This window comes from Ammospiza caudacuta, chromosome 14 (assembly GCF_027887145.1).
Source record: "Ammospiza caudacuta isolate bAmmCau1 chromosome 14, bAmmCau1.pri, whole genome shotgun sequence".
Taxonomy (NCBI): domain Eukaryota; kingdom Metazoa; phylum Chordata; class Aves; order Passeriformes; family Passerellidae; genus Ammospiza; species Ammospiza caudacuta.
In genome coordinates, this window is record NC_080606.1 from 16,376,629 (window position 1) to 16,389,432 (window position 12,804).

A 12,804-nucleotide genomic window follows, 5' to 3' on the forward strand; every position below is an offset into this window, starting at 1 on the left:
TTTCTACTTAAAATGGGAGAAATGAATCAAATCTATTGAGTGTGTGTCTGTTTCCATAGTCTGATGACTGAAATACCACTTGGCCTGTTTTCTATAGGTGTGAGAATCAGCTGCTTTGTAAGGTTTTGAATGAAGTCATTATGCTTTTTATATCACGTTTGCCATTTAGAAATAAGCTGTTCTACCAAGATATGCATGATCAGCAAAGTTAACATTTAGTGCTCCAGAAAGAAATGTCATAACTATGAAACTTGATTTCTCCCTGACAGGAACACCATAAATTAGGGAGGCACAATGGCCAGGCTCACAAAACCTTCTTAGCCATCTCTAACATGATGTGGTGTGATTATAGCAGCACCAGCAGCACTGTGGCTGCAGGTCTGGCAGTGCCCCCGTGATAAATGCAGCCTTGCAGGGATTTACTGCACATCTGAAGAAGCTTGCTGGGTTTGAAACTTGGCTCAAATGGCTCAGAACAATCTCTATTGAGTGAGGTTCTCATATGGCCAAAGCAGAATTTGACAGGGACCCTGAGTTCACCACCCTTTCTCTTCTCCCTCCTGCATCCAGTTCCTGTTATTTCTTCATTTTCAGAGCTGTTCTTCAGCTTGACCTGCTCTGCAGTCCATGCCAAATGAGGATCAGTCTGGGGTGGAATTTGGCTAAGTACACTTGAGTCACGATTTGGGCTGGAAAGACCAGTGGATGCTCAAGGCCAGGTTGGGTGGAGCACCCTGGTCTCATGGAAGGTGTCACCTCCGCCTGGCAGGAGGTGACTTTTAAGGTCCTTCCATCCCAAACCACTCTGTGATTCTATGAATAAATGTAGCAGTTTACTGTTACAGGATAATTTTGTTCCTGAAACTCAGAAAAATCTACTCAGTGACAATATTTTCAGAAGGGAAGTTCAGATGAGCCCTTTAAAGAAAAGCATGACGATTTTTCACGGAAGTTCCTGAAACATGCAGCTCCAGAGAGCAGTAGCTACATAATGTGAAGATTTTTATTTTACAGTGCACCTGTAGCAAATATGACCTTACTTGGCTAAAAACATACTGGTGTACACAATTCCAGCCAAAGAGCAGGGAGAGGGCAGAGGAGAGGTTTGGGGTTAGCAAGGTGAAGGGAAGGCTAGCAAGAGCCAAGTCTGGAGCTGAGACTGTGATAATCTTGGATTGTTCACTGAAAGGCCACTTTCCCTGATGTGCTTGGGAACAGGCTGGTGAGAAATACTGAAATACTGAGTTAGGCTGGCTTGAAATTCTGGGAACCAAACCCAAACCAGGGCCTTAAGCTGCTCCTTTTGTGTTAGATATGCAAAGAGTAATGAGACAAAAAATGCCAGAAATCTGAGACTTACTTTCTCCCAAATCTCCCCTGCTTCTCCTTTTACTTATCTGACATATTTTGCACCCTGCTTCCTCCTCTTGCTCACATCTCACCCTCTGCCTCCTTGTGCTCCCTCCCTTTCCTTCTGGCAAACAGCTCTTTGGAGCTGCTGAGGGATGTGCTTCTCCTGAGTAGGAGTAGTTCTGAAAATTGGTTTCCTGCTGTCCATTTTTCTTCTGTTGTCATCCCCTCATGCTTGCTGTATTCCTGCTTTTCTCTTATCTTTCATGCTCTTGTCAAGGTCTCAGTTAGGAATAAATGGTGCTTTTGTTGAGTGCAAATGAGAAACAGAAAAAAATTTAAAAGTAATTAAAATGCTTAAAAAATACAGCATTTTAATTTTCATATTTCATAATTCCTTGAGAATTTCACCCCAATGCACTTCAGAAACTTATCTGATAAATGGAGCAAGGCATTATTTGTACAGTGGGATCCATCTAAACATGCAATAGAGACTTCTGAGTCTCCTTCTCTTTGAGCTTTGTTTTTCTCCTGATTTTGTGGGATTGTTAAGGCATTTGTAAAGGGTGTATATGACATGATTTTAAATTCCCTGAAGAGAGTACAGATGGGCTGTGTAATTATTGCTGAGAGGTGCTATTTTTCTGTGTGCTCTACAACTCACATTCATAATATTTACCTGACAGCCAGAAAAATGTGGCCATCTCAGAATGCTCTGAAACACTTCTTCTCACAATAGAAACATTTCCCATTACAGAATTTCTAACATCAGTAATTTCATATCTCTCTGTGCATTCAATCCATTATGAATTGTTTTCAGAATATTGCAACATTTATAAAATCAACCTTCTCTACAATGTATGTGATTTTTCATGTTGTTAGATTTATTCTGTCCTGTTCCAGAGCAGGGAGCTGATTGCTGGATGGGACTGGGATATGTTGGAGGAGTGAAATGGGAGACAGGAGTTTGTTTGCTTCTTAGAAGGTTCGTTTTTGTGGCTGTATTTGAGGTGAAGGAGGAGGGAGTGTGCACGTTTGTATCTCTTTATTCACTGATTCAGAGAAATTACTCTGCTGGGAGATGTTCAGATTCTTTCAAATTGCATTAAATACCCTTCTCATCTCCTCCTCTGGAGGGAGGCTGTCCCTCTCCCTGCAGTGCCAAGAAGACCTGGCTCCTTACCACCCTCATTGAGATGTTTTAAGCACTGAGAACTTACTTTAAACTTCCAAGTGGAAAAAAACCCAATCAGAAACATCTCTTTTTGCAGAGCTTGCAAAGGAAAATTGTTAGGCCAAGCACATCTAAGCTCTTAGTTCTGGCTCAGATCTTTTTAGTATTAGCTTAGTCATTTGCATTTGTCCTTAATAACTGATATGGCTATAATGCAGATGAGGTAGAGCATTTTCATCATTAGTGCTGGGAGTGCCTTTCCTGCCTTCCATGGCAGCACTGGGTGAAGCAATTCAGGAGAGGGGCACAAGTACCAAGTCTCCACCGTGAGATCCTTTCCAGTTTCAGGCACTGTTGTGCTCTCAGATTGAAAGTAAAACATCAAGATCTCAATCCAGGAGTGCAGGTTTCCATGGCTGTCCCAGTGACTGCTAATTTAAGAAGCAGGGAAGAAGGCAGCTCCTGTTTGGCTGTTTCCCAACACCATCTGATTAGCTGCACTTCTCTGTTTGGCTGAGCAGCTGGCAATTAATGGATTGATAGGAAGTAGTCACAAGGTAATGGAATTAGTGAGTGAACATCTGCTATTAAAATCAGTAAATGTAGGGGTTTTTGTGATTTCTTAAATTCTGTGAGAAAATAATTGCCAGTTGACTACAACTGAAACAACTATGTGTACACAGTGGAAAAAAAAGTGCATTTTAAATGGCAAAGTACATATTTTCTGCGAAAGACTTCCCTATACACTGCAAAAGATGAATGGGATCCAGCTGGCTTTCAGACACACAGATCCTATCTTGGTTTTTAGACCAGCTGTTTACCTTGTTCATCTCCAGTACCTACAGCAATCACAGGTACTGTAAGTAGCTCAGAAGACCAACAAGTCACCCCAGCCTTTGTGTGTGTTCATTTCCAGGTGGGACGACTCAAAATCCAAACCCAACTGCTCTTCTCTAGCCCAGAAATGGCTGTGACCATCCCAGTTCTTGTTGGCATCAGTTCAGGTGTAGCACAGCTCCTGCTTCCTTTGGCAGGGATATTCTTTTCCCTGGAAAAGCCTAAATTGAATACTCTATCAGTTAAGGACTGTAAACTTGAGAGCAATATTTAAAATCTACTGGTTATTAGGATTCAAACAGCATTAGTATCAAGTAAGGTCAATTGGAAAGAAATACATCTTATTATTAACTAAAAACAGGCAGTGTTAGCAATTCTTTGCTGACTGGAATTGGGAATTGTGTTAACTTTTCTTGTTCTTCTCCCTTGGTGAGGATGGGATTCAGACAGAGGGGGGGAGCAGAGGTAGCTCAGCAGGGAAATGTGGTTGGAGACTCTGCCTGCCCATCCTGGCTTCACAGACCCCTCCAGGGAGTCAGGCTCTGGTTTCTAGAAGTTTTTAATTTCTAGGATTTTTTTTATTTCTATTCTCTATTTTGAGAATATGAATGGAGATCTTGTAGCCGGGGAGAGGGTGAGGTGTGGCATAATGAACATCCCACTGCACAAGTTAATGCTGGGATTTTTTTCTGCCAGTTCCTCTTGTTTTCCCATCATGGTCAACATTAGAAATCTTTCTTACAACTCTTGAAAACTCTAATCTAGGCCTAAAGCCAGTAGAATCTCCATTTTACCTTCCTTTCCATTTCATTAGATGGGGTGAATTCCAGCCACTGCAGAGCCCTGTAGAGTAGAGCAGCAGCACCTCAATTAAATATGAAATATCAAGATAAATGTGTGAATAAAACATCCAGGACTCAGACAAACTTCCAAAACTTGCCTGTCAGCAGTGAAATGCCATTAAATCCTCTAGGAACTCATTAACAGATTAACATTTGGAAGAGTAATTACAACTACATTACAACTAAAAATAAAAAAAATAAAAAGGAAAATCCAGCAGCATCATTTCTCTAAACTCTTGACATAAAAGGAAGATCAATACTATAAAAAAAGCAGAGCTAAGGAATTAAGGTCAAGATGATTATGTCAAAAATAGGTAAGCTGTTCATATATATTTCAAATAAAACTATGCCTAATATTTGCTATTATTGGTGTGGAATACTCCCTCACAGGGGAGGGAAGAGGGATATTGAGCTGAAATCAAGGATCTGTCTGGAAATTGGGTGAGTTCATGACTTCAGTGCCTTTCAGCTAAATCACAACTAAAATCAACAATGTCAAGCTTTGTAGCTGCATTTTCTGAGGCACAGAAGGACACTGATTTTTAGTGAGACAAATATATTGCCCTTCAAGAGGATTAAATACTGGAAAAGTCCTTTTTGAGAATTTATGTTACAGCTCTGTAAAGCAAGGAAAAAAGATGAGATAAAGTAGGTACTGTAGGTAGATAAATAGGTGAGATCTTGAGAAATGTTTTCATTTTTCATAAAATTCTCACAATCTGTAGAACCTTTATATATAATTCATTCAATTATGACCTGGAATATTCATCTTTCAAATTTATGAATATGAATAAATTTAAATGGGGAAAATACTACTTTATTTAGGAATTTTTCTTTATTACTGTGAGTTTACCTTGTGTGTGACCAGGCTGCCCTGCACGGTGCAGGGGGAACTGAGTTGTTTTCGGGGGAAAAAAATAAGTGAAAAGTAACGAGGTTATAAAATACAAAGATGACAAATCAAATGAAGTCATCAATGTGTAAAACAAAATGTTAAGATTTTAGATTTGCAATTTTCCTATTTAAATGCCCTCATTGATTTGTTACAAATACTGTTAACCCTGTGTTTGGAAAATGGTGAGGACATTATCACTTGTGTTCTCATTTGTAATAAAATAGATTAACTTGCTGTGAAATTTTAACTAGGCTGAGACACAACAGTAGCTACCTAATGAACCAGAGCACATTGCTGTTAAGTAGCTAAATAGATGCATACTGATTACAGGACTGAAAAATGGATCTGTTTACCAGCAAAAGAAGAGTCTGCTCATGGCATTATTCATTATAGGAGGGGAAATTCAGCACATTTCTACATAAACATTTAGAAATGGACAATTTCTTGATCCATATGCAGCCTCACATGGTGATAATCCATCCTCATTTGGAGCATATATGATAGAGAGGGAATTTCAGCTCCTTTGTTGCTTATAAGGAAAGCTCTGCATTCCCTGTGCCTGTACATTGGTGTAGCTGGTAAGACATTAGATAAAATAATCAACTAATTCCCTTAGAAAGTGACTCACTGTGTGATTTAGAAGGACATTTTTATTTGACACTTGTACATCTGCCTGAAGATTTCAAACCAAGACCCTGAGTCTGAAGGCAAATTACTGCAAGCAGAGATTATTTCATGGTGAGAGACAATGGGAAATGCAGTTACCAGAAGGAGCTGGAATACTTTGCTTTTCCAAATCATCAGCTTTTGAATTACTCAAATAACTCCCATTTAAGATGACATATATGGCTGTTTGTGTGATATCTAAGTGTTAATTCCTAGTCATATTTGTTCATAGGGTTTTTTTGCAGAACAGTTGGCATGTCCTCTCCTTGGCTATTCATTTTCATGGTTGCAGTAGACAATGAAATTTACTTAAACTATGCACTCTTCTGTAAAATTAATCATTTCAAAATGATATCTTAATTGTAAATTGAGTGCTCTTTGTGGTTAAAAGAGAGGAAATAGTGCCAAGGAGGACTGTTACAACTGAAATCCATGCAAATGAAATTGCAGTCAGTGTTGTAACCTGTTAGCAGGAACCTATTTGGAAGCCATTATTGGCACAAAGGTAAAAAACACACAGGATTTATCCCCTCAGGATTGCATGGGTATGGTTTGTTATTTAGGACAGTACTTTTTGGGGTAAGAATGTGGTTTTCAAAAGCAACTCAGTAAGCAGCACATCCACAAAGTCCCAACTCCATTCTACTCATCTGTTCATCTCAGCAACCTCCCAGCCCTCTCTTTTGGAGGCCAAAAGGGAGAAAACACAATTCGGTGAATTGGATCTTTTTTTTGGTGAATTGGATCTTTTTTTTCCTCCCACAGAATTTGGAAACTAATTTGTATAAAACCATTCAGTTTTCAAAATTATAAAGACTTGTGACTCAACATAATACACTCATATCTGATCATTAAAAGTCTCCCTTTCAGATCTATTAGTTACTGTACATTCATTAAATAACAGATAATTAGTGAAACTGATCCATTGAGGATTAACAGCTATGTAATAGATACACATCTGTTACATGGTTTTGGGGCTGGGTTGTTATTTAACGTACAATAACAATCCTATTAAAACCAGGTCTGGTGCCACATTCTCAGCTGGTGTGGTTGGAATAGGGAAATGCCATCCCATGCTCTGAGGAGGATCCAATCTCATGTTCCCTTTGCATAACTCCCAGAAGTATCTGTAAATACAAAGATGAGTGTGGCTTAGAGGGATGGTTTTAATGGGTAACAGAATATTCTTGTTGATGTTGCTGGCAGTGTAATTAATGAATTGCCCTGATACATCCAAACAGCAGTTTTTATGTCAAGGATTTATAATGGAAAAACTTCTAGGAACCACCATGTGCTTTCCAAAGCTACAATATTAGAGGTTAATATCAGTTTCTTGTGCAAATATAAACGTGACATTTTGCATGCAGACTCTTGTTTTGCTTAACCACTGGTGCTTTTCATGCAAGAGGGAAGTTTGTACCAGAGCCACAGCATTTATCCTTTGTTCAGGTGCTGTCCTGAGAAGATACTGATGTAATTTATTCAGGTACTGATTCTAGTTACAAATTCACAAGTACAGATGCTAATTACAAATTTGACTGCATTTAGTGACAGTTGAGTCCAACTGTGAATTGTTTATTTGAAATGTGACTCATATATGGCAATCTCTCTACCCGTAGATTAAAAGTAGTTCGTAAAAGCAACATGAAAGAATATTTTATATGTTCCTACGTGTGAAAAACTTAGAACATAGAAAGTTGCCAACAAGAAAAAGGTGGCAAATGATCAGCTAAGCTCAGCCACGTTGTTTGTAGAAGCCAGTGTTGGTTTTGGCTGTAGATAACTACACTGCTCTTAGACACGAGTTCTGTTCTCTGTTTACCTCACCAACACCATTTGCTACCATGGCTTTTAAGCCAACCACACTGTTTTAGCCTGAACCTCGGTGAAACCCGTGCATGAAAGGTCCCAGCTTTGCTTTGCTTCTGTTTGCAGGAGAGGATCCAGGACAGCCCTTCCCCGGCGCCGTCCCTGGAGGACAGCCAGCGGCCCGGCAGCCACGCGTCCTCGCACCCCAGCAGCAGCGTGTCCAGCTCCCCGTCCCAGCTGGACACCACCCCCGACAGGATTGGTCAGTGCCGCTATTTTGCTCCCCTCACAGCCCCTCATTCTCCTCACAACCTCTCACAGCCCCTCAGTCCCCTCACAGCCCCTTGCTCCCCTCACAGCCCCTCACTCCCCTCACAGCCCCTCGCTCCCCTCACAGCCCCTCACAGCCTTTTTGTGCTGGAAACGTGCGGAGAAGCGTTTGATACGGAATACGTGGGAAGTTCATCCCTTGGTTTTTTAGTTAAAATTAAATACAGTCTCAAGGTGCGTCAAGGGAAATGTAGGCTGGATATCAGGAAGGAGTTTTTTACAGAAAGGGTGATGCAGTTCTGGAATGGCCTGCCCAGGGAGGTGGTGGAGTCACCAGCCCTGGATGTGTTTAAGAAAAGACTGGATGTGGCGCTGGGTGCCGTGGTTTGGTTGAGGTAGTCATGGACTCAATCATCTTTAAGGTCTCCCAACCTAGTAATTTTGTGAATTCTGTGAAGTTCATCACTCAGCAGAGCCCAGCACCTCCTCTTGGGTTCCTTCTGTGCCTGTATCCTCTGCACAGAGGGATCACCCCCTGAGATCTTCTATGATCACCCTCATCCTTGCACCCTTCCCTGTTCCAGCCGTCTCCCTCAGCATGCTTGGGTAGGCAAGTGCTGCTCAAGGCACCTGCTGTTGAAAAAGAGCAAGGTGTGCATGTGTGTGAGGAAAATCGCAAATTCTATGATGACTTTTTTGTTTCAAAAATCTTCATGTGCCCATACATTCCTTCATCACCCCGAGGCCGAGGCCTTTCTGGCTTTTTTGGTCCCTCCACCACAGCTTTCACAGCCTGTGCACTATCGATTAAAATGCTAATTCTGTCTAGAGGAAGTTTAGATCCTATTCTTGGTGCTTCCAAGAGGGATCTAGGGCAAGTCAATTAACATCTCCTCACGTCAGTGTGTGTCAACACTGCTGTCTCCTCATGGCCTGGAGCCCATGCAGGCATTGCTGAGCCAGATTTAAACCACAGAAGCCGTGCACTCTGGGTGAGTCACTGGAGAACGCCTCCCATGCACAACCTACCCCTGGGATTTTGCAGTTCTGAGCCTGGTCCTTGCAGCAGCACCACAGCACTGACCAGCACAGTGGATAGAACCTGGATGCTCTGCCTAAATCTGTGCACACACAGAGACTGTGAAGTAGATTTCCCTCATCTTTTTCTTGTGTAAAATAACACTGGAAATACACAGGAGAAGAAACTTTTAACTCCCTGTAGCAGTAGTGAAGAGACTGTTGATGTCTGTAGAGATCTAGTTTTGTAAAGATATGGATAAAAATTTTTCATTACCAGAATTACAATAATTTTTACTTTTGCAATTATAAAAGAAAGCTCTCCCTAAAACATGGTGATGAAGTTTGTCTCAAGTGTCCTCCCTGGAATAACTGTGAAGTCTGTAATTGGTGGATTGCAGAGAAGGAAATGTTTTAATCAAATAAGAACAAAGAAACAGGCATTCTGAAGTCATAAACTGCAGGTGTTAAGTGAAGAATTCCCTTCAGCACTGAAATGTTGGGGGGTGTTTTGCTGTCACCAATCCATTTGGGCTATGATCTGCCAATCTGTGGTTTTTATTAAGCTTACTGCTTTATAGATAATTACTAATACTTAAATCTTTAAATGCATTTTTCCCCAAAATGGTTTTTGGGAAGTACTTTTCCCTCTAATTAATTAATTTGAACATTTCATAAGAAATCACATTCATCTCAGTAGTCATTTGTGTTCTGTCTTGGTATCCTTATCTAAAGAACTTGAGCAGATTAGCTTTTACTGCATATTTTACTTGGCTCTAAGAGTTAAAATACCAAAATATCAACCAAGAGGAAATATAATTTAATATTTTGTTTTCTCTTAACATTTTTATATAACTGTGCCCTCTGTTTTTTTTTTAGCCATGCTGACCAACAGCAGGGAAGGAGAACTCATTGACCAAGAAACTGGGACCAGCCTAAAAAAAATACAAAAGGAGAAAGGTAAAATCATAGACTGTTTTCCATCTCAGGCATATAATTGCACTTATTATGTGTTTCATTCCTTTTTCTCATGTTCTGCATATGCAATGACATTATATTACTAATTTAAGAGAACTAAGTGCTTAATTGCAATGAATAATGTATCCAGTGAACTCACATGGAAGTGTAAGCAATGAGAATTTTGCTTCTCTCTGTTTATATAGCATGAGGGTAATATTTTGCAGGTCTTTTGGCTCATTTATGAAGTTCTAAGCAAATATTTGATCAGTCATGTGCTATTGTTTGTTTGCCTTCAGGGGATGTGTGTGCAGGCTGCTCTGATGCTCTGGGTGAGCAATAGAATTTTATATTGTCTCACCAGTGAGGGGCAGCAAGGGAAGAGGTGATGTTTGGCCTGGGGGGATTCTCCTGTAGGAAGGGAAGGGCTTTCTCTGCTGGGCTCTCCTTGCAGGGGTTTGTGGGTGCTGGAGGAGGTGAATACTCAGGGATTTATTCTGGGAAAACACTGCAGAGAGGTGTTATGGGGGATAGTGAGGTTTTAGACTGAAAAAGATGTGAAGGGAAAGAAAGAGAAGGAAGAGACAGCATAAACTAAATGTACTTGTAAGACTGCTGAGAATATTCATATTTATCATCATAAATGAAAGCACAAAATGATTTATATTTTGGTTGAGGTGGTTTTCATGTATTTTCAGAAGAAGCTAAAAGGCAAGCATAGACAATTTTGTGGGCTACTCAGAAGAGAATTTGGAGCCCCTCTGTGCCCTGTGGTTCCAGAGTTCTATGAAATTATTTGAGCAGTGTCAGGGTTTTGTTCAATCAGCTCTGTTCCTGAGAGGTCTGTGACTGATCATGGGTAGGAAGAGCCTGAAACTTCCTCCTTATATTTTGTATTTCTGTACTCAACTCTCCTTGAAGACAGAAGCTGTTTTCTATTCACTGGTTTTTCTGGACATTTAAGCACTTTCCTCATGAACCCCAAAAGAGCCCTTCTGTGCCATTCTGAGGTAATTTTCTGTCTGGATCATCCTGCTTAAATCCTTTCCTCTTGACTCCTGTTGACATTTACAGAAAGTTACCAGCCCTACCTTCACTCCTAAGATTTAAAAATTACATTTCTCTAGTAATTGCATAGTGAGTATTTAATCTAAGCCTGAAAGTGTAGTTGATTATAATTCTGTTGAACTGTACATGGTTTCTTGCCACATGTTCAGTAATTTTTCAGTGAAACAATTCAGTATCCTGTGGGGTTCAAAGATGCAAATCATGTACTTCTTGGTAGTAGCAGTTCTGTCACTCAGGATGGATGAAGGAAGGTACAGTTTAAAATTCTGAAAAAATAATTCAGAAATCCCCAAAGCGAAAATAATTGAACCTCCACCACCTGTGAACCCAATTCCCAGGCTCCTGTGATCATTCCTTTTAACATGGATGAAATCACAAAGATCTGATGCTAACAGTTTGTGTGCCATAATTCTCCTTAAGATTAAAGTTGTGTAGGTTTATTCATTTGCTAGTCTACATTTTTTGCATAATTTCTTTAATTGATTAAGTACTGGGAAATACGTCTTTATACATGTGTTAGTTCTGCATGCACTTAGGGGATGTTTTTGGAATTAATTTAGTGTGCAGAGATCCACCTGCATCAGAAAAAAACGCTTTGAAATCATGAGACATTTTAAAATATTATTTTAGAGACAGAACAAAGTTTCTCCTTTTCTGTTTGGTGTGCAGATGTCAAGTTTTTCTCAGAAAATATGAGGATGAGAAATTTATTTTTTGTTGTCATATACAGATGTGATTTTTCAAGTCATCTCATGGCTCCAGAACCAGAACCTTTTGATGAGATTATAGTGGGACTAATAGAGAAATTGTAAAGCACCAACCTTTATATCCAGGATTCCACACTGATTTTGTACTAATCAGTGGGACAGACCTATAGTGCACTTTCTGTAGGAACCACTGGGGTTGGTCCTCAATGATTTGTCCCAGTCCTGTGTGGATTCTTTGTTCCTAATACTGCTTTTGTTTCTCCTGTATAATTATTTTGAGCTCAGTTATGTTTAGTGCTTTAGAGTCAGGTGTGGACAATGTGAGGAGTGGGATCTGTGCTGCCTTGCCCTGCAGAAAACATCCATGTAATTTGTATACTGAGCAAGCTTTGTTTTTCCAAACCTGCCATTGCTCTTACCAAGGCAAAATATATTCACCATGGAAAAGATTTTCGAAGTTATTAAGAAGGAATGTAGTTAAAATAAAAGTATCAACATTTATTAAGTATGACAAGTAAGCGGTTTATACAACCGTGGCAAACATATGTTTTCACATCTGTTTTGAGTAATATCATCATGATTTTAAAAATGATTTATAGCTCTGCAGGCCATAAAATGCCAGCTTTGCTGTAAGTTGGAAGTTTTCAAACAACAAAGAAATTATTGAAGGCATATATTGAACGTGTGTTTGTGTTATACACCTTGACATAACTTCACAAAGCTGAGCTCTCTACAACAATTAAGACAGCAACAATTGAAAATTAAGGAACTCAAATTTATCAGGAGTACTATTTATTGAAATCTTAGCACTAAAAAATAATTAAAGTTACTATAATGATTATAGACAAAATATCTCTCAGGATACACAGGTTTTGTTTTCCATATCCCATTTTAAGTGATCTCAGCAATAGACGAAAATGTGCCACTTTGTTCTCATCAAAGTAATTTCAGGGTAATTAGGGCTGAGGAGAACATGGCTTCACAACAGTGCTTCTTTAAAAGACAGTTAATATGAAGTTGTTGCAATTCCTGTGTTGGTGGGGCAGAATTTCCAGAATTGGTGGTTGTCTCATTGCAGAGCATTTAGAGCCCAGTTACAGCCATACCTGTAAGCTTTTTGAAGGAGAAATGCCATTAAATCTCAATTACTCTGCTTCTTTTCATCATCCTTTTAGAGGAAATATGGTCAGATTTAACATTAGAGGGCAACAA

General features: G+C 39.7%; 1 protein-coding gene across 1 annotated transcript in view; it reads left to right on the top strand.

Moving 5' to 3' along the window:
* Window positions 1–12,804, top strand: part of DACH2 (dachshund family transcription factor 2) — a 236,156-nt gene that overhangs the window by 183,871 nt on the left and 39,481 nt on the right. Inside the window, exons 6-7 of the mRNA XM_058814170.1 lie at window positions 7,700–7,835; window positions 9,740–9,820. Of these exons, the coding sequence (XP_058670153.1) occupies window positions 7,700–7,835; window positions 9,740–9,820 (217 nt within the window). The remainder of the gene's footprint in view (window positions 1–7,699; window positions 7,836–9,739; window positions 9,821–12,804) is intronic.